Source organism: Tribolium castaneum, chromosome 2, assembly GCF_031307605.1.
Source record: "Tribolium castaneum strain GA2 chromosome 2, icTriCast1.1, whole genome shotgun sequence".
NCBI classification, from domain to species: Eukaryota; Metazoa; Arthropoda; class Insecta; order Coleoptera; family Tenebrionidae; genus Tribolium; species Tribolium castaneum.
The window spans coordinates 20,205,169-20,233,070 of record NC_087395.1 but is presented as its reverse complement, the minus strand read 5'-3'; the positions used below and the strand labels follow the sequence as shown (position 1 = coordinate 20,233,070).

General features: G+C 31.0%; 2 protein-coding genes across 2 annotated transcripts; both read left to right on the top strand.

The window, feature by feature from the left end:
• The first annotated feature begins 18,875 nt into the window (after window positions 1–18,875).
• LOC135265277 (myrosinase 1-like) lies at window positions 18,876–21,912 on the top strand. The gene is made up of 8 exons (XM_064354899.1): window positions 18,876–19,036; window positions 19,352–19,369; window positions 19,971–20,207; window positions 20,259–21,033; window positions 21,080–21,376; window positions 21,424–21,561; window positions 21,607–21,713; window positions 21,764–21,912. The coding sequence occupies exons 3-8, from the start codon at window positions 20,155–20,157 to the stop codon at window positions 21,885–21,887; spliced, it is 1,494 nt and encodes a 497-aa protein (XP_064210969.1). The 5' UTR covers window positions 18,876–19,036; window positions 19,352–19,369; window positions 19,971–20,154; the 3' UTR covers window positions 21,888–21,912.
• Window positions 21,913–25,092: 3,180 nt separating this feature from the next.
• Window positions 25,093–26,379, top strand: LOC135265483 (kelch domain-containing protein 3-like). The gene is made up of 4 exons (XM_064355080.1): window positions 25,093–25,289; window positions 25,341–25,512; window positions 25,564–25,878; window positions 25,924–26,379. Exons 2-4 carry the CDS (start codon window positions 25,362–25,364, stop codon window positions 26,304–26,306), a joined length of 849 nt encoding a protein of 282 aa, XP_064211150.1. The 5' UTR covers window positions 25,093–25,289; window positions 25,341–25,361; the 3' UTR covers window positions 26,307–26,379.
• Window positions 26,380–27,902: the final 1,523 nt, after the last annotated feature.

Sequence of the window (27,902 nt, the reverse complement as noted above, 5' to 3'; positions counted from 1 at the left end):
AAACAAAAATGTTACATAAGAGTAATGTTCCTTTTATAAATTACAAACATGTAATAATTATGAAAATAGAAACAATAAATACTTGTATCATATTTGTTAATTAAGGAATGAAGTAAGCACTTTTTACATTCAAAAAACAACTAGTAAAAATTGTTTTGGTTTTAAATTTTGCATTTATTGTACGTTGTACAATTTTTTTGGCCAAAACTGAACTTTATTTGGTTAGTGGTAAACATTCAGGGCTATTCATGGTATTTATGCGGCAATGATTAATTTTTAAAAAGGACCTTTAAAATGATGCCAATTTACGTTAACACTCTTACTCTTACGTTAACTGTCAGACATTTTACAGCAATCAAAATTAAAGGTAGTTAAATCGAGTTTTGCGCCATAACTTTGTTAACATATGACCAAATATTACCAAATTTAGTGCAGTTACCAAAGAGAATTTTTAATCTGGTAATTACGGTAACCGTTTTTTTTTGTTGAAAATGATATGGTAGGTAATTAATTTTCAAAATAAATAAAAATGTAGGGAGTGTAGGAATAAGCAACATTTGACTAACGAAGGACACTTTATTCACGACACTACAATTGAGGATACAATAAGTTCTAAAACTGAATTGTCTATGTGCTCATAATACGACTACTTATTTACGAATAGAAATTCTATCGTCGCAAGTAGAAAGCTGCAGTGCCATCTCACGGAGAACTGAAGAACTGCCACAAAACTAAACGCATTGGACAGTATTAAATTGTTGTGAAGTTTCTGCATAATTTTTAACTAGAAACTTTTTCAAAAAAGTAAAATTCCATACAATTAGTGTTGTAGATACACGAAGAAAAACGATTTTCAAAAATTTGTAGATTTCCTACAGTCACTCTTGGAAATAAACTAATCACTGACATTGAGTAAAGATTCAAAATTCGTGATTTCTGACGATAGTAATGAATTGTTTAACTTTCGCATTTATTTTTCAGTCATAAACAAACAAAAACATTTTGAAACTCACAGTGATCTTGATAGAATTGAACAGAACGCACTCATGACATCTGAATAAGCTAAATTTTTTAGTCTTCTATCTACAATACGTCTATATCTGATTTTTTTATTTTTTTTTCTCAAACGTTTAAATAAATTATTATTTAAGATTATACTACACACACTGTGTTACATACCTATGTCGTATTTACTAAAAATGTCTAAAGTTTTCCAAGGTCTGTATCACATCAATTTCAACCTCTAATGATATATTAAAGTATAAAAAAATATTAAAGTATAACTTCGGTTAAATTTTATCTCTCAGATAGTTGCTAGGATAGTGCTTATTTGATGGGTACTGCTGTTTTAATTTAGGTTTAAATTTATCTCTCCGTTTAATATCTTTCCAGAAACTGGGTCTTAAAGCTACATTATTTTGTTTTTGCTTTATTTGTCGTGACTTTAACAGAATTAATAGACCTGACAGAAACAATAAAAACGAATCATATTTTGATGGATTTCCTAGGTAATATTAGTACACAATGTTGTCACATCTACAAATTGTGATTTTCTGAAAAATAATTTTTTAATTAAAAAAACTGCTAAAAACTGATAGGAAATGATGACTTAGTGTAAAATATAACATTATTAAAATAATCATGAAAACTGAAGGAGTTAACAAAATAAGTTTGTTTCTCTAGATTTTTTAAAATATAACTTTTGGAATTTATTCAAGATTTTTCTACACATGCTTCTTAACCTTCGCCGCCCGATGTGAGGTCACTCGGTATTTTTTTTTTAAACTAAGCTTAAAATTTTTATTGCGACTTTTCCTTCTAGGTATTTGTCTCTTGATATCCTTAAAGTTTTATTTTTATAACAATTTATTTTTATTTGCAATTTTAAAAATTTTTCGCATTGCCTAATACAATATTTTAACTTTCCTGCTATGCTAACTAGTTTATGAAAGTGACACATTAGTCTTAAGTTTTTTCTTATAGCTCAGATTATGACGAATTGCAGAAAAGTATCAAACACTCAATAAAGTTTTATAAAATCTTATTATTATGCGTGTGTTTCTATAATTATAATTCATATTGCATGGTTAATAAATTGTAATTATATTAAATATGCGATATAATTATTTACTAGCTGTTATAGTAATAAACGTAATAAACTGCAACAAAGAACTTTAACACGCTTCAAGCAAAGATGGTTCCTATGTTCAAGAAAGAAAGATAAAACAAAACAAAAATGATTTAAGAAGAGGGAAACAAGGCAGTGTGTGCATTATTCGCTGCGTTGAAAAAAAATAATTTGTGAAATTTGTAATAAATTATATGTATATATTTTTGACAATCATGTTAATATTTATCAAATGTATGTTAATTATTATAAAATAATTTTAAATTAATTTTTAAAGTAATTTAACTATGTATTTTTACCCAGTTTCGTTCACGCCTTCTAATAAGATATTTATATCTACGAATACAGTACAGCATTCAGAAGATTTTCGGAAATGTTTTATTTCCTATTTTAACTGCTTCCATTCATCTGTTGGAAGAAAACCGTTCTGCTGAAAACTACCAAAGTTGTAGTGCTTAGAAATCAAAGCAGTATTTACTAAAATTAAAATGTCTCTGTTTATTACTACCCACTTTTTTATATAAAATGTTAAACGAGATGTTACCGTAATACTAAAAGCGGGTTTACGTACAAATAAGAAATTCTGAAATGGATAGATTTTCAGCTATACAATAAATTATTATAGCTTGGCTGGCTTATTACTTAGATATTGTTATTAGCAGGGTTTCCGTCGAGTTGCATTCACTCATAACTAGAAAAGTTAAAAAATGACGATTCGCGACTTTATGTAGGGATTGTTTGCTTGCGAATTTCAATCTGGCGTGTTTTCTGACAAGACGTATTTGTGCATCGTTAAAGGTATTTGAGGAGCCCTTGAATCTTCTAACAAGCTTGAATATCGTTACTGCGATTCTTCAGTATCCAAAAAATGCAATCAATTGTGTACAAGCACTTTTTGTGGGGGGAAAAATAAGTGACCAAATTGTAACGTCAGCGACAGGCTAATGTGGGGCAGAAGATTAGTCAATGCCTGGAGCACAGTCACGGACACCAACAGTCCACAATTCTTCATCTTTATTAACGAGAGCGCTGCGACCTCGCGAATCTATCACTGACAGGAAAACACGGAAAATTATGTCATGCTAATTGGAGGAAAACTGAGAAAAGAAAAAGAACTGTTCGACTTAAACAATGTCTGAAGGAGGTGGGATTCAATTCAATTATCTTGGAATTGCAATGACTTTCAGTGCAGAAAATCGAATTATTTTGTAATTATAACTTTGGAAAATTCGAATGGGAAGTGGTCTTATCCTTCATAACAAAACTCGGCTCCGAAAACACGTCGGAGTTAAAAACAAATCTCTCAATTTAGATAATAGATAACAGTTGCCACCGATATTAGAACGGAAAATTTCCGGTTTTGTTATTTTAAATGGCCGCTATTTTTCTTTAGGATTATCGAACATTTTTGGATAATATAGACGTCATATTTTAGACGGGAGCCCAAAGTGATTTCTTTTGTCGTCCTCATAGATAATGGCTGCAAGTTACATAGTAAAGAGCTTTGTGTTATCAACCAAGAAACTTGAGATTACAACAAAGGCAGAAGAATGCTTACTTCAAAGCTTTACTTACATTTTACATTATAAACAAATTGGTTGACATTACATCACGAAAATGGTGTTTATCCACGACTTCGTTAAGTCGCTTCGGAACTTTAATAACAGACGTTACCTACACAACATGTTGAAATTTGACTCGAATTTGCCATAATTAAAACTTGACTCATTCCTCTTTTAGCAAAACCGAAATCGTTTTTAAACAATGGCTTTTTTAAAAACCGGGACTGCAATAATCAGTTCAAAATCCAGAACGCAAAGCTATGTGTTCATCGTACCGCAAGGTATTCGAAACATATTGCATCAATCTTTAAAACTCGCTCTCCTCCTTTTAAAGTTCGCAGCGGAATTCGGAAAAAACAGCAAAGATATGTCCGGAAAATATTTGAGCAAATTCCACATACATCTATCTGAGTTATAATTCCGGATAAGTTGAAGTTGTGTATGATTTATGCCCCTCGTGTTCAACATCTTTCCATTGGCGAACATAAGTGGAGTTTTTGTAAACAAGTAGCTCGCAATATATTGCCGCAGTTATCTGGCATATTTTTAAATAAATATTGTCGGCATGCATTTCTAACGTTGCGATATAATCAAGGCGATTAGAGCTATTAGAGTCAAGTTCGATTTGCGTCACCGTCAGGATAATAAAAAATGATAACTGGAACATCTGGGACCGGACAGGGAAAATCCAGGACATCGCGGATGTCAGGCACACATGCCGATATCCTGAATATGCTATCAACATATCTCTGCACGCGCTTCCAGAGCGACAAACAAAATTGAAATTGGATATTTGGCGATGAGCTACATAATGTCAGCGATCACTGACGGACTGACAGAAAACGGACAAATAAGAAATGTTCGACGTTTTAAATAACGTCACAAAACGCATGAATTTTCGCATTCAATCTCGTCTCGTTCGAATAATATTTAGGTTCGGCAAACGTTTTCATACAAAATATTGTATGTTTTGATACTTGAGCAAAAAATTCAAATAAAATCCCGTAAATTACTCTTCCTGAAGGATTTGAAAAATGAAAATCGCATCTTTAATTCACTCTCTATCCGAAATATTATTTGTTCTTTAATCAACCTTTCAATAGATAAACACAAACCACCTGGTGAGTGGAATCATGACGGCAAAAATCAACATTTCCAAATACTGATTTTATAAGAAGAGTATTTATTTGTAGGTATACCACAAGCACCTTTTTCTCATTCTGTGCTTAGCATTAAATACCACATGGATGTAAAAAAGAAACTTTAGTACCTATATTGCTTTTTTTTTAAATGGTTTACGCAGTTCATCATTACAGTCTGAGAAAAAAATCATTTAGATATAATGCTGATATAGATTTTAAATTTACATTATGTAGAGACCATGTTCTGTTTCAAAATGTTTTTGTTGTTGACTGCAAAAATTAACCGAGAGTTAATAATAAATTTAATAAATGTCTGAAATTTACTATTACTCAAAATAGCTTTCCCTCACTTGTCTACCAAAACTTTATGGGAAAAGATTTTTTTAATTTTTTTTATACAGCGTGTTAGGGAATGATTAAACAAAAATTTAAAGGTAGATAGGGAATGGCAAGACAAACCGATTAGCAAAATTTATGTAAAATATTAAAGTCCCAAATTTTGAGAACCGCTCAACTAGAAAGATAACAACTAGTGTAAATGTTAATATTATTGAGAAAACAGCAGAGGTGAATTAACTTTTTGGTCCACTACGTTATTCTTCTATTTTTGATATTAAATTTTACGAAAAAAAACAAAATTTTTTTGCACCGGAAACCTCTCTCAAAATGAACATGTTAACCACAATTTTGAAAAATCCTCAAAACGCCCATGCGCCACCATCTCCATTTTATTTAATGAAAAAACTAACTGCTAATAAAAGCCACACAGTGGTTCTTAATGGGTGGATTAATAAAAATTTCTGAAGAAAGTACGCACTTTTTGGAAAATTGATATAAGGGTTTTTAACTTGTCTGATCATGAAAAATTCACATTCAAAATATTGCTACGCCATTCACTAACACCCTGTATAGTACCTCTAACTTTACTAAACTTGTTTATTTTTAAAAGATTTTGTAAAAGTTCAGAGATTGAAAGTATTTACTGTGTGATTAATTTATTTTTTTCAAATTATTATTATTAGAATAGAAACTGCACAAGAATGTCCAATTAAAGCCTTTTCAAGATTTCGATTTGTTATAAATGTTATAATATTTTGAAAATTTATAAAAGAATTTAAAATTTTATAAATTTTAAATTCTACGTATTGTTTTAGTATTGCTACAAAAACGTTGTTTCAAATGTTTTTTAGAAAGTCTCAGGTTCTATAAGTTTACTCTAAATAGAATTTATTTATGTTTGCATATTTTTGTAACAAAAATTGCACTAGAATCGAACATTTAACGTTTTAAAAGAACTTAACAACAATTCTGTACACTTTAAGTTAATTCTTTTGGAGATATCTTCCCTTGATTACCAATACTTTCTAGAATTGATTTCATTTAACTTAGAAATTTCAAAAGTTGCATCAAAAATTTGGAGGTTTTTTATTTCTTTTTTATTAATAAAGCTCTATGCCTTACTGTACTGTTACAATATTTTTACGAGAGTTTAGTAAGAAACTCTGGTTTCAAAAGTATTTTCTGAGTGCTTGATATGGGCTTTTGCAAGTTGTTATCAATTACCATAGCTTTTTGGAAAAGATCTTATAACTATAACTGAATACCAAAATGTAATATTAATCCGATCTAAATGAAAGAAGCTTTGATAAAACCTCTCGAAACATCCTAAAGATGTTGATTTGTATCAAATGTTTAATTTGTCTCTCAAATTTCAGATGCTGTGTTATTTCAAAAATCTTTTGAACCATTTGAAACTGTGTTGTGTTTATTTAATCATTTTCAATCATTTTTGCAACTTATTCGTAAAAAAACTAAATTCGGTTTCGGCCTTCATATATTTTTCAATATTTATTTTTTTTAATCATTATGAACAGAACTAGACATTCAAATGTAGACACGCAACACAAACTTTACACTTTATAAGAATTTATGGTTTTTTGAGTGATTTTTATTCGTTTTTTCAAATTTATGGTAAATTTATAGGAATTACATAGAATAGCTTTATATCAGTTATCAAAGCTTTTTTAAAAAAACCTTGGAAATTTGTGACACTAATACTCTCTGTAGTTTAACAATTTTTCACTTCTTTGGATACATTTTATTAATAAAGATCAAAACCACAATGCCGTCAAAAAAGTTCTTTCAAATACCAATTTTATTGTAGCAATAAAAAGTTAGAAACTAATTTCGGTTATTATTTGAACTCTCCTTGTAATTAAATACTCAGTAGTTTCAGAGCTTAGAGCCGGTTTACACAACGTTGTAATTAACTTGACATTTGTCAATGTATTTTAAATGACAACTTAATTCAAATTAGTTTAATTCAAAAAATCTTAATTTTGCTTTACAAAACAATCTGATTTCTAGGTCATTTTACGACGACTTGCCTGTGGCTCACTATTTTAAACAATTTTTGCAAAGTTATGGTACAGTAAAACCTCTCAACAACGGACACCGATGGAGAACCTTTAATTGTCCGTTATGGCGAGGTGTCCGCTAATGGGAGGTGGAAATTTTAATACAGGTTTTGTTACGTTCCCACAAAAATGTCCGTTGTGGAGAGGTGTCCGTTAAGGAAGGTTTCACTGTAAACGAAATGTAGTTTTTCAGCATATATTATTGTAGACTCTGATGCTATTTCTTTACACACTTATGACAACACGCAAACCGTAGTGAACCGATCTATATCTAGTATTTTTTGGGAATCTCTTCAGGTGCCAAAAGTTTTTCCAGTAATACACATGTTTGTGTTCATTTTCGCAAATTGTTTCTAACTCGAAATATTTTAAACTTTTTGGAAAAAGAACAAAACAAAAAAGTTGTCATATTTATTCGTATTTCGTACGTAATACATTTCGAAAACCCAAAGCAAGAGGAAATTTTTCAATTAAAATGCATTATTGAAACTTAAAAGAAAGAAACACATTATAAAACAAAACATGGCTAAAATTGCCTAAAATTTTTTACAAACGAAAAAGAACTTTTTTATTTGTGTCAAGGAGCGTAAAGTGTAGTAGCACTGGCAACTTAATATAATATTCAATTCAAAACGTTAGGCAAGGCAAAGATGTGTGTGAGCAGTGTTTGGATGCGATGGGGCCCTTAATGTCCCGCGAATGTTTGTTATTTCCGTGGTGGCTCGTTTTCCGGGTCGCTTTTCATATAAAATTCCAAGAAAGATGAACGGTGACAAGGTATTTTAAATTCTGGAAGCCCGTTGAGTTATTTGCTGCCTTGCACCTGAAAACTGGGATTGTTTGTCGGGCGAAACTGTCGTCTACTGTATGTATAAATATATGAGACTGCGTCGTGTCTGAAGCGTGATTACGCTTTGTGAGTTGGGCCGTTTCCACCACCCCCACACTTCGCCCCCAAAAGAAGCACACGATCCATTAGAGGGAAATATAATTGCTTTTCACTTGTTACCCATAAATCTTTCTTCGGTGGTTGGGAAATGTGCGCGAGGTCGAAACTTCGGGAATAGTTGTATAATCGCTTCTCTTTGTTTCTGAAACGGCACTAACAATGCTGAATGTCGGTAAACCAGCACACCCCTCGCTTGATATTACCAACTTTAAAACGACCAGAATTTCCAACACCTCAATTGACGTTTATATTAAACACGAAAGCTAAAACTAACCGCAATTTGAATAAGCGAAAAACTGAATTAACTGAGACACGGAACATGCACTTACTACAAACTTTTATTTTATTCCGATTTTTCAAACTTTAGTAGTTTATTTAATAAACTAATTTGTTAGTGAAGGCGATGCGATTAATAACAATAATCGATACTGTTTAAAGCGCGAACGAGCGACAGCGAGGGAGACAACTTTCAGAGCTATCAAAAAATTTACATCAAATACAAACAACGATGGAAATTTAATAATAAAGAGTCGTCGGTAATTCAAAAGTGAAATAAAAATGAATGTATGAGACGTAAGTTTTGTATTTTTTTAATGCAGGCGCCAGGAGCCACGCAAAGTGTACCTCAACAAACTGTTTAAGATGCATTCGCCTACAGTCACCCAAAATGAAAATGACGCGTCCATAAACGAATGCCCCATTCCTGTGACCGCAACAAAGTCGTAATAAATTATTAGAGGTCGTAAACTAATTTAGGGAAAAGTTCGGAATTTATTTTAAAATGATTCAGAAATTTGTTTTGGAAATATAGCTGATTGGAACAAATAACAAACAAATCACCAAGCTCGTCGCGTCATTTCGACCTTTAAGGGAAAGTCAAAAAAATATGTTGTTTGCAAATTTAATTATAGAAAGTTTTGTTAAAATTTATTTCGTTGTTAAAAACAAATCACCAAGGTCGTCGCGTCATTTCGACCTTTAAGGGAAAGTCAAAAAAATGTGTTTTTTGCAAATTTAATTATAGAAAGTTTTGTTAAAATTTATTTCGTTGTTAAAAGTTAACGACGCGAATGGACGAATCAAATTTGATCAATTTGGTCTGGTCACGTGATCACGCATTTAATGCAGATCAACTTATTGACGCTTCTATAAACCAACTCTAAATAAGATTGAAGTTGATGTTAAGAATTTTTGACATTTTCCACTCAGTTTAATTCATTTTTGAATCAGGTACCTACACAAGATTTTGTCAGAAAGTCGAAACTGGTGGTCATTTTAGTTCATTTTTGGCGAAATTGCAACGAAAATTAAAGAAAAAAAAAACGGAATTTGGTTATAGTAAAAATGGTGTTCATAGCACAAAAATTTTTCAAAACGAATTTTGATTCAAAGTGTTAATTAATTTTGATAACACTGGCTGAAATATCACGAAATTTGATTTGATATAATTTTATTAAATTATTTCATGCGATTTGAGCGTAGTTTTTCCAAAAATAAGTTTTTTCAAGCAAGTATTACGTGTTAGAAGTGAAAAATTACTTAATTTAATCGAATAAAACTAAGTATTCTTTTTCTGCGCAGTTTCTTTCCAACTGGTAAAAAAATTATTTCTCCAAATTTTGTAAAAAACTAACCAAAATTCACCAAGTTAGGTCGAAAATTGTGTAAATTCTGCATTTTTCAAATTTTTAAACACTGATTTTGAAATACTTTTAACCAGTTATTCATTTATTATAACCTTTTTCAACAACATATTTTCGTTAAAGGTTATGTTATGTCTTTTCCTGAGCATTTAAACACGGTTTAGAGCTAAAATCTCAGTTCTTTTCTCGTAATCGTTTTTTTTTTGGGCACGTAAAATTTTCGACCAGAAACGCAATTTTGTTGAAACACAAACCTTCCTTAAAAATAGATCGGAAGATTATCCAATTATAATAAAATATATATTATTTTAGCCTTCTTTAAGTCTTGAGATAAAAACTAATTTTTAGCACCATTTACGTAAAATCAGACGAAACATCACAAAATTAGATTGAAAATGGTGTTATCTTATCTTTTTAGGTCGAGACTGATGATTTACTTTGCAAAAATTTATCAAAACATTCCCAAAAAGTAACAAAATTAATGGAAGTTGATTTTCCGATTTTGTTCGTTTTTGATCGAAATTTTGACAAAGTAAGCTGGAGAACCACAACATTTGGTTGAAAATCACATATTTATTGTCTTTTTGTTTAGCACGTTTTTCAGCCAAAACAGAAACATTTCCAAAATTGTGGTCGAACCAAATCAAACCAAACCAAAGCCTTTGAAGATTCATCTCGAAAATTTTTGCTAAAAATAGCAAAAGGTAAGCACATTCCATCAAAATTGATATCATTTCAATCTTGTTTCACATAATTTAGTTGGTTTCTAAACCTGAAAGTCATTTATTTTCTAAGATTTTGTCAAATTACGCCTCAAAATCACAAACATTTCGTTAGTTTTTATCGAAATTTCGTCAAGAATAAGCGGAAAATGTTTTTTCAAGTTTTTAAACACGTTTTTGGTTGAACGTTGCATTCATTTTTTATTAATTGTTAAGTTAGGACTTTGGTAAAAATTTGAGTTTTTTGTAGCAGTAGTCAGAAAAATAATGCTATTATTTGTTTTTTTGTTGTTCGTAAAACTGTAATGTATTTGTAAAAAATAATATTTAAAAACGCCGAATCAATGAATAGTTTAATTAAAAAAAACCGCTTGATTCGATGCAACTTTTGTAAAAATACCGTGTTGTAGTTGGTTCAATGCACTAGTGTCATCTTAATTAAGTTTGCAGTAAATTGTGAATGCATAAAATGTTATGAACAAGTTGTGGTTGCATGCCTATTTTTTGTTCGATAAAGCTTTCAAAGTAAATTTTTTCCATTAACAGTTTTAAACAGAATTAGAACACAATGTCCATAAAAGTGATTACATTTTACATTATTACCTGAAACATTGTTGGCATCAGGAAACATTATAAAAATAATTTAATAAAATGCGCAAAATACAAAAAACTGTTCTGATGTACCTGATAAATTTAAACTTGAACATAATGGCGTCCTCCCATAAAGTTCTCCCACAAAACTTAGAAATTTGATTTCAAGCAGTGTTTAAAAGAATGTGAGGCCTGAAGAAGAGGTAAGTGTTTTTTTCTTAAATCCCAAACCCCTATTTTTAATTAAAAATGATCAAATAACAAAAAATGGGAAAACAAAATACTTTTGTTATGATGTAACAAAAAAATTTATTCAGTTTTCCAACTTTAAATTTTGCTTTTTATAATAAATTAATGTGTGTTAACAATTTAAATGACAAAAATCGATTTGCTCATGTGTTTTATTTTATTTCTCTAATTGGACGCGACTATGGAATTTTGTTTTTCTTACACTTGACAGGGCTCTTGTTTTGTTCATTTAATCAATCAGGCCAAATTGTAGAAATGAATGGTAATTCAATATATAGCAGACAAGCAGACAGATGGGCAATTCGTTAGCATTTGCGACTCTGCCAATTAATTCTTTGTTCCGTGCTTTTACTGCAACTCCATGTTTTCATTCCATTGATCCCAGTTTGCACATACAGTTAAATCAGCGATGCTTACATTTGCTGTTTCGCTGATTTTTTTGATTACAATTTTTCTTTAAAAACTTTTTTGATGTAATTTTATGTCAGCACTAATGAAAGTTTTAGTCTAAAGATGGATGTATATATTTAAAGGTGTCATTATTAATATACTGTTTCTCATAGCCTAACTTTTTTGTGATTTTGTTTTTTAAAAAAACGCTTTATAACTCATCACTCATTCTATGTACCTATAGTTAGAGTCTAAGAAATGTTATTTTGAGTTTTGAACTAATTACCTACGCGATTCTTAAGTTCGGTGTTTTAGGTAAAAAACTCAAAAACGTGTTTAAAAACAAGGAACAACGTTCTTTGATCAAATCTTGTCATTTTCCGCTTAAGAAAATGGAGCGAAACAGGCAAAGTAACATCAGCTTCATTTTATATTTTTGTGATTTTGAGGTGTAATTTGACAAGATCTTAAAACATAAATGAGTTTCAGGTTTAGAAACCAACTAAATTAATGCAACATTCAACCAAAAAAAGTTAATTTTGAGTTAATAGGAAAAAGTATTATCAAAATATACGCAAAAGATTTATACAAGACCTTCTTGTAAATAACAAATTTAGGCATTTGCAAAAAAAAAATATTTGTAGAAAAATTATATTTATAATTTATTGAAAATTTTAGGGTGTGATAGTGTAGTACACTTTAACATTTCAATAAAAGTTGCTGAGATGTGGTAGGCTTTAGTTTATGTCGATAATTATAGATTAGATTTCTTTACATTTTTTAACATTATGCAATGTCGCGGCATTTCTAGTAATTTGGTTAAAACTTTTGTAAAAAATGTAGTAATGTTTAGCGATATTTTTTAGAAATAACAAGCTATTGTAATTGTAGCTACAGAAACCCGTAGAGGCAACTGATAACTTATTTTTAAATGATTTTTCATTAATCAAGTATTTCCACGAATATTCGGTAGATTTTTTTTTTAAATTATAGAATATGTTATTCTCTGAATTCTATCGACAATACAGACTGAAAACATTTTCCAGGCACTTAGCTCAAAACATGTCCAAAATTTAACAAAAATTATGTTATATTTGAGTTTAAACACGTTTTTGAGATGAAATAAAGGTTTTTTCGAAAATATTCAGTAAATCTAAAAATTACCGTATTAGGTAAAATTTAATTCATTCTTGAACAACAAATTCAAATATGTTTTTGTTCTTAAAAATTGCCCTAAACATAACAAAAATCAATCGAATTTGTTAATATTTTGTTGGTTTCATCAATTTAGGTCGTTGCTAATCAAAATTTTGACAAAAGTAAATCAGAAACTCATAAACCCGGTTTACAGTAATAGAAATTACAATTTAATTCTGAATTAAACTAACTCGAATTAAGTTTTTATCTAAATTGCATTGATAAACCTTAGTATTTAACAGAGAGATAAAATTTAACAGAGGTTAAAAACCAAAAAGCGGACCTAAAACGTTCTGTTAACCTAAAAAACCTAAAATGTAAAAGCTGTGTTGTATTTAACATGTTAACCATGTTTTTGAACAAACAATCTTGTGAGATTTTGTAGGATAGACCGAAAAGTCACCAAACTAAGTCACCGAGTTATGTTTTTACATTTTTTGAGAAATTCAGACGCAAGCATTATGAAAAACTTTATTAAAAACAAGCCGAAAATATACTAAATTAGCTAAATTATTTCGCTAGAATAACCCAAAAATCACCAAATTTAGTCAATAATAATTATTCACACTTCTTGAAAAATTGTTAGCTGTAAATGCAATTATTTTGCATTTTTTTTTAAATAAACCAAAAAATACCAATTTTTCAGGCCTTTAAGCACGTTTTTAACCTAAAAAAAACAGTTTATCGTAAAAGTACTAATTATTGTATTGCTATTGTATTGTATTGCTATTGTAATTTATACTTTCAATGAGACATCTATTAATAACTAATTTAAATTTTTATCAACCTTATTCAAAAGTAATTTGGTAAAATGCGACGTAAGTTTTGAAACAGCTAATATATGTCCTTATTATTTATTTAAAAATTATAACGTTCATCAGAAAGAAAAAAAATGTTAATAGACTACAATTTTCTAAAATCGCGAAACTCCAAAGTAAAATAAAATTTCCAAAAAACAAGCACATTACTTCCAGTTGTTGAAAAAAAAATGGGAAATGCTCTCCAATTAATTGCATTTAGGTATCTGGAATCAACTATACGGTAGAAAGTATACAAAGTTTCAAACAACGCATCGTCTCCCAAAAGGACTGAATGTTGGTTATTTATTGTTTTTGGAATAGTGAGGTAATTTATGGGCATTCGAACGGCTCGATTAAAGTCCGGAAAGTTGGCAATCATAATATAATAAATACAATTTATTTAAAAACAAATATCAGATACGATTCATGAGGGAAAAATATGTTCCGTAATAAATCCCAAGTGTACCATTACAGCAAAATATACAAATAATCGCCAATATATTCGAGGAAATACCGCACACCGTGCAGTTCAAAACAATAAATTACCGCGATATGGTGAATTTTTCCGTCGCTCCGTCCACATTATTCACCAAGAAACGCAATTGCTGCAAAACTAAAACCCAATTTGTAAACATCAGTTAATTGAAGAATATTTAGCGGACCCTCTTGTCCATTCGGTGTCCATGCGCATTCGTTGACATGTCAACGCGATTAAAGTAATTTACGACGCCAGTTAAAATCGGCTTTAATGATTACCTCTTCACTTGAAGCGTAATCCACCTACTCACCATCCTAAATCAAGGGTTAATCCACCTATGTTTCATAAATTATTTAGCTACTGAACACGTTTGATAAACCGTCATTACTTTCACCGAAAATTTATTAACTCGCACAATCCGGATTTATTGCGCCCTTTCAGGTTTTAATGCGAAATTGCTCCCAAAAACGAGATAATTTGTCTCTCGTTTGCAGTCAGTGTGCGATTATTTCTGTTTATTCTTTTAGTTGACCGGAAAAGCCTATTTTGGAACAACTACCGTCCTCTATTGGAGCTTTCATCAACCAACTTCCGAGTTTCACGCTTTAAGCTCTGACACAATCGGATGTTTTCCATTTTGATAGAGTGCTAATTCGTGTTGCAAATTTAAATTGACGAATTTATTTATGATTTTGAATTTGCACTATTGATTTTGTTCATGTGACATTAAAAGCTTCCGAATTCGACCTTTATTCACTCGGCGGGATGATTGATTGTCGAATAAAACTTTATTTTCACAATGCATTACGAGGGAACGTGTAAACGAAACTCAAAACTGCACTAAAACGGCCTCAGTACACAACTACAAGTTTTCTATTTGGTCTTCGAAGGCAACAGGAAAAATCCAAAATCATAATAAAAAAGCGTTATTGTTGGATAAATTTTCGCATTTCATTTTTCAGATAAAGATCACTGTTGCAATAGGGGCAAAGTAAGCAAAAATAACAGCATTTTTTAACCAATTCGTGACTTTTCGTGTTTTTTTTTTGATAATATTCTGATATTCTTCAAAATAATTACATATGTAACTGACAAAAGTGTTAAAAACTCTCAAGAAATGGAAAAACAATGCCATTTTTAATGATTTCATGTTCTGGTTTAAGAATATTTCGCAAATAACTGAGTTTTTGCTTTTCGATTAAAAGTTGCTGTATAACAAACACAGCCAAACATGGATTCTGTTATTTCATTTTGTTTATAATACCATTCCGAATTAACGAACAAAGTTGATAGAAAATTAATTCTTCTACATTTTTTTGGCTTGTTCTTGACAATGCAAAATATGTAATAATAAAACGCAAAAACTGAAAGACGGGTTTAAAAGCTTTAAAAAAATACTCACAGTAGTCACAAATTTTGTCATTTTTCTGCCTATTCTTCAGGAAATATTGCTCAAAAGCAAATCAAGTGAAACTGCCCGTGCGTTATCTTACAAAATACAGTGGCACACAATTCGAACGAACACACAACTGATTTTAAAATTTATAAAGTCCATTCGGCATTAAAATCCATTGTCAAATTATTTCAACGTTGGCAATTCCATTTAAAATTAGTCGTCCAGGCTTCTTTCCTATGGCAATGTGGCAGGGTTTTAACATAATTTCAACATTTTTGACAATGACAATTAATTTAAAAAAAGAGGTTTACGTTATAATAACTGATCGTTCGTTCTAACCGACGTCCTCTTTATGGCGCAATTTCCAAGTTAAATAAATTCTTAAGCTTGGAATAGATATACGAAATATTGCTGGTTTTTAATTAATTTATTAAGAAAGATATACAAAGTGACTTACAAGTAACGCATAAAATTTGTAATTCTTTTATTTTTCAAAAATAAAAAATACAAAAATAAGGTAACTTTTTTTAGCATTTTAATTGAGCTCAAATTTCACCTAACTGATATCATTTCTCTTTAAATGGACCATTTTTTTTCACTTCTAAAAGACTTTTAAATTATCTGTATAATAGCATTAACAACTTTAAACATTAAAAAAATATTACCGAAATAATGTTTCAATAGTCGAATAGTGAAATTTTCAGCAAATAATAACTTTAATATTACCTCAGGTCGTCATTTATTGCACTGTAATAAGTATATATAAAATAACTAACTGATTAATATTTATATAAAATTTTTAAATCATCCCGGTATAAAGTCCAACAATTCTACGGTTATGGGGTTATGGTATGGTTTACCTTTTAGGTATTAACCCGTATTATTACCTTAGGTATTTGATACTTTATGTTTTTAGGTACACAATTTAATAACCGCTCGTGTTTTCGTAAAAACATGTGTATTTTAAAAATTGAGCAGTGCAAAATACAATGAAATACAAAAAAATAAAATTTTGAGTATTTATTAAAAAAAAATAAGTTTGTATTGTAGCTCATTTGTGAAAAAGTCTATACATTTGAAAATAATTTTAGGTGATGTAGAAGATTTGTCTGTACGTCATTTGTATATAGGTAAAATGATTAATTTTCTATAACTTTTTACGGGCAATAATGGACTTTTTCAAATCGCTAGGACAGCCAGTATAAAGTGATTTATTGTAACAAAACAGTTTATTTTAATAATACACTTGAGGGACTTGTGTACGACTCACAATACCAACCTCTTTTCTTTTATATAATCTGTGCTGTGACCATAGAATATAAATATAAGAGAGAGGCTATGACTAGCTATGACCATGAAAGAACAAAAAAATTACGTAGATTTAATAAAGAAGGAAAATTAGTTCCATATTTTAAAGTAGAGCGCGACGCAGTAGTGCAGAAATCGGCAGAATTAAAGTGATCTGTTAAACATTTTGATTATGACTAAGAGATGGCGCAAGAGTGTTTTCAACGACAAAGTCCCAGAAATTTTAAAATTCAACTAACACAGATAATCTGGTACGAACTTGATAAAAAAATTGCAAAATTGCATAGCCTTCTGCAGTTTCTAACACTCAAATGAATGCTCATATTTTTTGTTAGTTAAGAGACATTTTTACGTCCCTGATAGTGTCTGCAGATAAGATGTTCTTGGTCTAATTATTAATTAGTAATTACTATCCCTACAATTGTGAAAATGCATTTACCAAAATTTGTCCATGGTATAAATTTATTCGACGATTGTTAAAGCAGCTCTTAAAAGGAATTAGAATAAATAGCTTTTTTGTTAAACCGCATTATTCTTTTTGAAAAAAAAATATAATTACGGACAGACTTCCTAGTTTGTAAAATAATGTGAAACGAATGTTACAAAGTGCATAAGTTAGCTTTGAATTTCAATAATAGATAATAGGTACGTTTTAACATTTAACAATCAATGTTTTACAATGTTTTAACATTGTAAGATTCAGGTCGCAGTCCTATAGGTCTATAGGCTAAACAGTAAGTAGATATGTAAATCAAAATTAAAGATTAAAATTAAAATGAAATAACTTTCGGACGACTTAAGTAACATTTTCTTCACGAAAATTGTAAACTCTTTATAAAATTTTAAGTTTATTTTGAGTTTAAATTTTGTGAATCCAAGTAATTTACAAATCATAAATTTCAGTTTAATCAAGAAAATGATCAAACTAGACACGAACTTCAAGATTAAACCATTACAAGATTTGTAAATATTTAGAAAATTTTCAAAATTCAATTAAATTCAAATCGCGTATTTAACATTTTAGCTCTTTAAAAATTATATAAACGCTAACGTCGCATATTTTCCAAAATTAGCCGTTATAAATTATTCATGCACCTCAAAAAAATAATAGCTAATATAATTTAGTATTTTCAATGAGAGATCTAATCATTAGTTCCTTTTTTGGTCCACGCTCTCTGAAATGTTTACTTTGGGAACGGCTTGACTCCGCAAAATGTCAATTTAAAGGACAAGTACTTAAAGTAGGTACTTAAAGTTGTCATAGCAACACTTTGCGGACTTAATTTATTTATAATTTGAAAAAATAATTCTTACTGTTTCAATAATTTGGTTGGAAATGCATTTTTGTTTTTTTAGAGAGCTGGTACCAAAAAAGTTTGTATGTCTCATCTGATTAAGAAGTCGGCTCCTTCGGCGCCTCGTCCATAATTCGATTTGTCCGCTAAAACTCTATTTTGCGGATTTGTTCCATACTTTTGCGCAACGCTGTATTTTCCAATACGAACTCTATTACAAATTTTGAAAAATTGGATAGTCTTCTCTACTCACCCCTCCAAAAAATTTCACCGTTTTTAGTTAGTGATTGAAATAGATTAGAGTCATATTCATTCCGCCTCTTGATAGATAGAACAAGAATATCACATAAGATGGTTTTCATTTTAAAGAGTCTTTACAAATTCTAACATATGAGTGATGGGTGAAAATTATTAGATGTTAAAATGTCAAAATTATTGTTTGATATTTGTAATTTTACCTCTGATGGTGAGAAGTTTTCATTTCAAGGCCTGCGCGAAAATGCTGTCAACCGCCACAAAATTCCCTAAATTTCGAAATTATTTTTTTTTGGTGCAAAAGTGTAAAGTAGAAAAAATACTGTATTATATCTTGTTTATAAGGCATTTTGTCGCGCTTACTCAATTATCTCAATTACCTAAACCCGTGCGTGCAACAAAATGCGTCTCATAAAACTCGTATCATATTATACTGTTACAGTTTCAATGTCATAATTAACACGACTCAGTTGAGCCCCGAGACACGTTACTTCAGTTTAATTACAAAATTAAAGTGGGTGACAAAACCAAATGTCCACAACACTGTGTTCTATTTCGAATTTACAACCCAGCAACACCCTGTATTTATTTTATTTCCTTATAAATTTAGTCTTAATTATGGTCCTATTCCAATTATTTAATCATTCTAAACAAAAATTAAGGCAGCTTTTGACTAATGATGACAATTATTAAACATCACAAATTTATTTATGACACATTTTCACCAAACGGTGTTGCCGGGTTGTAAATTCAAAATAGAATATTTTATATATAGAACACATTGTTGTCTTTGTCATGTGTTTTTTGTGTGTTGTGTCATCCACTTTAGGCATTTGCCCGTAGGTAGGTAGGTACTTTTTTATGTCTATAAATGGTAATCCAATTTATATTTTTTATTCATCGACACTGTCAAAGTTTCCGGTTTTTCTCCTGTGTAAAGCAGTTTTCACAACTGCTTGCCATTTCACAGTACAAAACGTCAGATAACTTTTAACAGATTTGAAGCAATCTTAAGCCTTATTGAGTCTAATTCGAGAAATAAAATGTTGTATTCAACTCGATTTCGTGTAAATCGCTTCATTTATTTCACCTCGTGGATGATAAACCACTCGTTTTCACTCGTGGTTTGATAATCCACTCGTGAAATAAAACGTCCGATTTACACTCAAACTCAATAAATAATAAACTATTTGTAGCCTATTTTATTCCCACTAGAGCTACAAAAATTGGACCTTATACTGGCAAATGCACATCTGTAGACAAACCTTTTAATTTTGTATTGGCGTAAAGCCTACTCTAATTATAAATTCAAATGATCACATGGTAATTTGCCTTCACAACATTATTCTTTTTTATTAAAGTTTCAATATTAAGATTTTGTTTTTTTATCAACAACTTGATAATGGGGGACAGTCGGAAAATTTTCTCTTGTTTTCGATTTATTTCAGTCTCCTCTGTAGCGAATCCCAAAAGCATGGCCGTCAATGTTGTGACAGCCTCTATGATCATGTAATTGATACTGACAACAAAACAACAAACCTATCGATATTATCAGCCATTAAAACCCTTGAACATTTTAAAGTATCTTATCAAAAATATTGTTACAAAAGAAATCTGCTGCTGAACTACGATATGTTGATTCAGAAGTTTCTATTTGTTTTTTACATTTCATCCCTCTTCTGGAGGTAAGTTTCAATGCCAATTATTTTCAAAATATCGTAAAAAATAAAAAATAGAGAGAATGTGTGCGCTGACAACCGCAAATTTCCACCCGACTTCAAATTTGGTATAGCTACAGCTTCGTACCAGATTGAAGGCGGTTGGGACGCTGATGGTAAAGGCGAAAACATCTGGGACCACCTAACCCACCAAACAAACTTGGTCAAAGACCACTCCACTGGTGACATCACTTGTGACTCCTATCACAAATCCAAGGAGGATTTAGCTCTACTTAAAGACCTTGGTGTAGACTTCTACCGATTTTCCCTATCATGGGCTAGAATCCTTCCCACGGGATACATCGACGGCCAAATCAACGAGGCCGGAATCAGGTATTATGAAGACATTCTCTCGGAGTTGGAAAAACATGGAATTGAAGCAATGGTTACGTTATACCACTGGGATTTGCCCCAGAAACTCCAAGACGATTTCGGCGGGGTTCTCAACGATACTTTCATTGACGTTTTTGCAAATTATGCCCAACTGGCATTCGAACTCTTCGGGAGTCGAGTCAAGTATTGGGTGACTTTCAACGAGCCGTTTATTATTTGCCAACAAGGATATGAAAACGGTAACAAAGCACCGGCGATTACGAAAGCTCCAGGCATCGATTTGTACACTTGTGCTCATGTGGTTTTGAAAGCTCACGCCAAAGTGTACCACATTTATGATACCTTTTATCGAAAAACACAAAAGGGCAAAATTGGATTAGTCCTAAATACAGACTGGTTTGAACCCGCAAGTGGCGATCCGAAAGATTTAGAAGCATCCGAAAGACAACTCCAGTTTCAGGTTTCTTCCTCAAAATATTGAATCGAATTTTGAGAAAGCTTTTTAGTTCGGTTGGTTTGCACATCCTATTGTTTATGGGAATTACCCCCAAGTGATGATTGATCGAATTGGAGAACGAAGCATAAGGGAGGGTTTCAAAACGTCGCGATTGCCCAAATTTACAAATAGCGAAATTGAAGAAATTAAAGGAACTTTCGATTTTATCGGTTTGAATCATTACACCACTACCCTAACTAGATGGAAGGAAGATGAAGCAATTGGTAAGCCCGAATCATTAAAAGACATTTCGGTAGAGGTGTTCAAAAATCCATTTTGGGAAGGTTCAGCGTCAAGTTGGTTGAAAGTACGTTTTTTTTAATGATTTTTGGAAAAAATATTTTCGATTTGTAGGTTGTTCCATGGGGAATTCGGAGAATTTCAAAATGGATTAAAGATACGTACAAAAACCCTGAACTAATAATCACAGAGAACGGATATTCCGACGTTGGTGGTATTTTTGATGATTCTCGCCGAATCAACTATTACCGAGTAACTTAGTTTACAGTTTTTCAGAAGATTCAACGCTTTTTTTAGGAATATTTAAGTAATGTTTTGGAAGCCATTTATGATGACGGTGTTAACATTACCGCATATACAGCGTGGAGCTTTATGGATAACTTCGAGTGGTTAGAAGGCTATACGTAAGCACTTTTCGTTGCACTATATCATTTTTAACTGATCAAAATTTTAGCGAGAAGTTTGGTCTTTTTTCTGTCAATTTCACCGACCCCGCTCGTCCACGAACCCCAAAGTCTTCAGTCAATTATTTCAAAAATGTTACGAAAACAAAATGTGTTGTAGAACAATGTTTGTAATAATAATAAAATTTCTCTACCGGTACCTTTTTGGCGTAAAAACTACATCTTCTCTAATTGTAGTTCAGAATGTATCAGATTAAATTCAGAGAGTATCAAATGTATTTACAAATGACTTTCTAAAATACATTTGATACATTCTGAAATAAAATTGGAAAATTGGAAAAGTTTTTATTATAATAATATGAGTAGGGGAGATTAGGGACAAAAGTAACAATTTGTCCATTTATGTTAATATCTTTCTGTTATTAGTATAAATAGGTATTTATTTAATTTGTGGAATAACAGTAACTCTTTGTCTTTCTCGTGAACCAAATTAAAATCAAAAGTGCAATTAACGGAAATATTAAGTTATTTTAAAAGCAGCATTTGGTACAACTGTCCCTACACTTAGGGTTAGTTGTAACACGATGTCGGGATAACAAATAAAGGAAAGTTAAGTAAGAACGAATTTTAGTAATTTTTTATTTTATCGTGTTAATAAATAACAAATTAAATTAACAATAAAAAATACACAAAAAAATGCATTCTAACAAATTAACAAAATACTCAAACTACAAGACAGTTATGCAAACATAATTAATTTCATTAGTGCAAGCCTCGTGACCACAGACGGCACTAAAGTCACTGCATACACTGCTTATTTGGTCTGCAGTTGGAAAATGGTTCGACGCAAACTAAACAACAATATTCATGGTTGTCTTTAACGGGCAAATCGCTTTCATCTTACTTGTTGTTTTCTTTTTCAGTAGTTTATTTCTTTTTTGGCTTCATTTTTAGCTTTTTTAAAATCGTTTTTTCATTGTCTTGAAATAACGAGTTTTGGAGTGACTTTGATTTACGTTCTCGTTCTTCTTCTACTTCTAATTTTTTTGAACATTTTTTTAAAACCCAAGATCTCGGAGAGGTCATAGAAAAAATTTTTGTTACATTTTCTGACCTTAATTCGATTTCCTAAGTACTTATTCTCGACTATTCAACGTTCTCTGCATTAAAGCTAAGAGAATTCTGCTTTTTTTTCTACATAATTGCCTATACTTTGTATCATAATTCATAAAAACAGTCCTTTTAAACAGTTTCTTCTAATTATTTTTATTTTCAACTCATGTGAGTAGATAAAATAGCACTTTAACTGCATTGATAGATGAAATAAGTTTTAATTTTATAAAATTAAATCGGTAATTAAATTTACAAATTCCAACATATTAATTTGAAGAGTTAACAATAACTACTTTTTCAAAAGCTTGAAGCCCAGCTACAGAAAAAAGAGGTGTATTATACACGACGATAAAGATTGTTAAGCTATTCGTAACTTCGTCACTCTTGAACTTAACCTTTTCACTCGTAGATAAACAATCTCTTTATCACTTTGAATAAAAAATAACTATTTTTGAGAAAATCACAAAATCGAAAGTACTCGAGCAACTCTACTAAAACCTTATTAAATACTTCAAGATGAAGCAACTTCAGATTAGTAGTTACTATAGTACTCTATGTACCACAATATACATACGTACATACATAAAGTAAAATATGAAATATTTGCTTTTACTACTTAAGTAACATATAAAATGTTACTTCTAGTAGACCACAGCATGTGGCGTTTTAAAAATCAAGGTTGAATCTTAAAATTTAGCACCCAAAAGTCAACAACCAAAAAAGACCTAAAACCCTTCAAAAAGCACTAATTTTTATGGACCCCAAAAGTACCCGAGTATCTATTAGCTGTTTCCAAACTATAAAAACGTCAACGCCGCATTTTAGCGAATTATTTTTTTAAATAAGATTGATAAAATTTTAAAATAATTTTATTGATGATTAGATCTCTCATTGAAAGTATAAATTACATTAGCTATTATTTGTTTTGAAAAGCATTGAAAAGCATTAATAATAAATAACAGCTAATTTTGAGAGAAAATGCGACGTTGGCGTTTTTATAGTTTGGAACAGCTAATATAAACCACCAAACATTGGGCACACGGAAAAACCATTAAAAATCACCCAAAATTATCCCGAGAGCACTTTAACATACCGTATATTTAGGCATTCCAAATGGCTTTTTATTTCTGAACCAGATCAATTGGCGCAAGAAAAACAACACCAAATCAAAGAGGTACATTTGACGCTTTACAAAATTAGCCTGAAAAAATTTATCTTTTCCCAAAAGTGACATAAATTACTTCAAAAATCATAATCTTTATTGCGCAAAAATACTCGAAAATCAATAGACCACCAGAAAATAGGCACATGGGAAAACTGTTGAAAATCATCCAAAAAACACTTAATTACATTAAAAGCACCTAAAAAAACATAATAAATAATAATAATAATAATAATAATAATAGTAACAAAACTTTATAATATAACTTAACTCTTAGAAAAATACAGACTATAATTAAATAAATAATCTAGAAAAAAAACTAATCGATCATTAGAACTTATTCTTCTTGATGGATTTTCTTGGCGTTTAAATTAACTGAAACAAAGTTTAAAAACCCGACACACTAAACATTTATTTGAAAAACAACGCGTTTCAGCCACAAAGTGGTGATCCTCAGGTGAGAATATAGACTGATAAACTGATTTAGATTCTCACCTGAGGATGACCACTTTGTGGTTGAAATGCGTTGTGTCTTAAAGTTTAGTGTTTTGGGTTTTCAAACTTTGTTTTAATTAGAATTTATAATTAGAGTAGGCAGTTTTTTATGTTTGTGATTAATAAAAATAATTCTAATTAAATAATAGCCTTCGAAACATTTATTATTATTATTATTATTATTATTATTATTATTATTATTATTATTATTATTATTATTATTATTATTATTATTATTATTATTATTATTATTATTATTAATTATTATTAATTAGACTCTTCAGCTTGATTAATTATAGTAATCGCGTTTTCATACGAGTACAAGTTAGAAAACTAATAAAGCCTACTGCTCTAATTATAAATTCGCATGATCACATGGTATTAACAATAAGAGAAGTTGATATTACATGAATTTACAAACTTATACATCATACTAACAGTAACATAAAGAAACAATAAGTAGGTAAAAATAAAAAAATCAGTAATAACATTTACGTTGTATTGAAAATAATAATTCAAAAATAGCAAATTCAAATATGTTGGTAGTAACCAGGACAATCGCTCACCCTCTGCAATCCTGCGCATTATCCTTTCACGCTCAGGCAGAATCAATATTAGGGGAATGTCAGCATACCGCTGTATTGTGTAGAGTAGAAACGCATGCGTCTGTATTTTATTGCGACAACAAAAATAATATAAATTGTCCAAGCCATGTGTCTTGTGCTCTTTCTTACAAAATGTAATAAATCCACAGTAAAGAAATGTCTAAAAAAACACACTAGTGAATAAACCACTCTGGGTCCAAGGTTGGTAAACTGAATTCTTAAACTCGTGATAATCTTTCAGCTAATTTTCAGGAATTGTAGAAGAAATCTAGTATGTGGAGTGCCGTAGTGCCTGCCGATGTTGAAAGTCCAGCTCCTTCGGCACGGTCTAAACACAGTGCTACCATAGTTGGGGAAAATATTTACCTCTTAGGCGGGCGAAATGGTAATTTACCCATGAAAGATTTCTGGAGATATAATCTGAGTTAGTTGGTTTCCACTCACTGATACCCGAAATAAACACAATATTTTGTAGTAACCGGCAAATGGCACTTACTGAAATCCACCGGTGACAGACTTCCAGCATTGCAAGAACACTCAACTGTTGCGTATAGAAATTGTCTTTACGTGTTCGGAGGCGAAGTCGGCTTTTCAGCGGGAACTGAAACTCCTCTGTGGTGCTATGACATCAAAACCAACAACTGGAAGAAAATCAGAAACAAAAAAGGCGTCATGACGCCAAAAGGCCGTCGAGGGCACACAGCTTTAGTCCATCGCGACCAAATGCTTCTATATGGAGGCTATCAGGACCTACGAGGGTCCTGTAGTGAATTGTGGGCTTTCCATTTTGGTAAAAATTCGACGAAAGTTTTCCCGTTTAATTATTTTTTTCTAGAAACTGAGTCTTGGCACTTATTATCGACCACACCAAAGAATGCCAACATCGAGTCGCTTCCACCCCCGCGTCATAAACACTCGGCTGTTATTCATGATGATTCCATGTGGGTGTATGGCGGAATGACTGACTTACAGGAAAGAGGAGATTTGTGGAAGTGGGATACGCATTCCAAGTCTTGGACTTTTATTAAAACTAAGATCAATCCGGGGCCCTTGCACAGTCATGCCGTCTGTAAGCTTCCGTCTTCGATGCTGCTCTTTGGAGGGGAAAGAGGTGGACACCCTACAAATGAATTGTGGAAATTCAGTTTTGGTAAGGAATTTGAAGCCTTATACGGGTTCGTCAAGTTTTACACTCAGGCACTTTTCACCTCTTTGTAATTTATCTGAAATTCTAAAAAAATTTGTATGTGATTTTATTGTATAGAAGAACGATTTGACCAATTTTTCAAATAATTACTTGTATGGTGTGTTTTTTCACTTTCGCTTAGTTAACTATAGTCTAATGTCAACGATCTTTGGTCCATAAGTGTATTTTGAGGTAGTGCCTAATTAAATTTTTGAGAAAATGTGTCGTTGATTTTTAATTTCTGTTTTTATATTAGGGCAGCTTTTTTCCCATGAATTTTGGTAAAATTGTAAATCACTTCCACAAAAGGTCTCCATCAGAGTGGTTGTTTTCAAAAATTTATTACATTTGTCGTGCGATCATTGTTGGGTCTGAAGGTTGAGGCAGCTGGTAAGAATTTTTCAGGCCCGGATTACCATTTATTTTATCTGTTTACTGTAAATGGAATGTTAATCTTTAAATCTTACGGCAAGTGTTCATGCGGATTGTAAACGAAGAATTCGTTTATGCTTAGACCAAAATAGTCATCAATTTGAACATCTGTTGTAATTTATTAATAAAAACATTTTTAACACGTTAGTGTGCTTATTCCGGTCCTGGCTTTAAAACCGCCCGATGGGACCGTGCCGCTAGTTGTAAAATTTCTGCAATCATTTCTGTTATTGGGGTAGGTAGTGGGTCCTTTTGTAGCGGGGATTTATTTCTTCTCAATCTCGTTCCTCATAAGTTAGACTAAAATTTCTGATAATAATATTAAAATGGCTTTTAATCCAATTCTAACAATTTTTTTCAAGTCAAATTTTTGCAGAATAATTTTATTTCGTATTTCCGATCCATTGATGTAAAAAACAGCTAATGTGATTTATTGGTCAAATGGTTTTTTCTTTTTTATTGGACAAATGAATCAATAGAAAAAAATATTTTTTTCCTAGCGAGATTGGATATCAGTGCAGTGGAATATATTTATTTCATATTTTTTTCTCTCTTCTAAGAGGTGTAAAGTGCTTAAGTGTAAAACTTGACAACCCCCAGTAACAAACTGTCGTTAAGTAATGGTTTTGAAAATAACTAAATTAATTTATTCAGTTCAAATTATAGCGTGAAGATTTTATATTTAAAGAAGCACTCGTTTAAAAACAGTGTTATTGAATTAGAAGTGATTTTACAGCATAATCTTTAACAAAAATCTTCCAACGAGTGGATAAAGTTTTCGTTTAACGAGTAGTTAGCAAGACTCAGATCCTCTGAGAGCTGGCGCATACGTTTACATTTGTTTCTCATTGTTTTTAGCCGCAAATTTGGACTTGAAAAGTTTCTTGTCGTTTGTAGTAATTGTAGTTACCGGAAATATCTTCCATTGAAATAAACTGATAGATACGTTTTAGGGAATAAAATGTTTATTAATACAGTGCACGGCACAAGAATTTTTGATAATATGAATAGTACTTTAAAATGTTGACAACACGGCAGAGGAAAATTAATTTCTTGGTCCACTCCGTAATTCTTTTATTTCAATTCAAAAAAAAATGAAATTTATGCCAGAAATGGAGTTCGAAGCTCCCACACAAATAAACATGGTAGCCACAATTTTGAAAAATTCTCAAAACGTCATGCTAAAGGACACATTT

Bases quoted from the DNA above. Each gene is read 5' to 3' on its own strand.
- LOC135265483 (XM_064355080.1), top strand. From the start codon at position 25,362: ATGTGGAGTGCCGTAGTGCCTGCCGATGTTGAAAGTCCAGCTCCTTCG. The intron at 25,513-25,563 runs GTTAGTTGGTTT...AATATTTTGTAG, and splicing joins TTTCTGGAGATATAATCTGA to TAACCGGCAAATGGCACTTA. The intron at 25,879-25,923 runs GTAAAAATTCGA...ATTTTTTTCTAG, and splicing joins ATTGTGGGCTTTCCATTTTG to AAACTGAGTCTTGGCACTTA.
- LOC135265277 (XM_064354899.1), top strand. From the start codon at position 20,155: ATGTTGATTCAGAAGTTTCTATTTGTTTTTTACATTTCATCCCTCTTC. The intron at 21,377-21,423 runs GTACGTTTTTTT...TTCGATTTGTAG, and splicing joins CAGCGTCAAGTTGGTTGAAA to GTTGTTCCATGGGGAATTCG. The intron at 21,714-21,763 runs GTAAGCACTTTT...TCAAAATTTTAG, and splicing joins GAGTGGTTAGAAGGCTATAC to CGAGAAGTTTGGTCTTTTTT.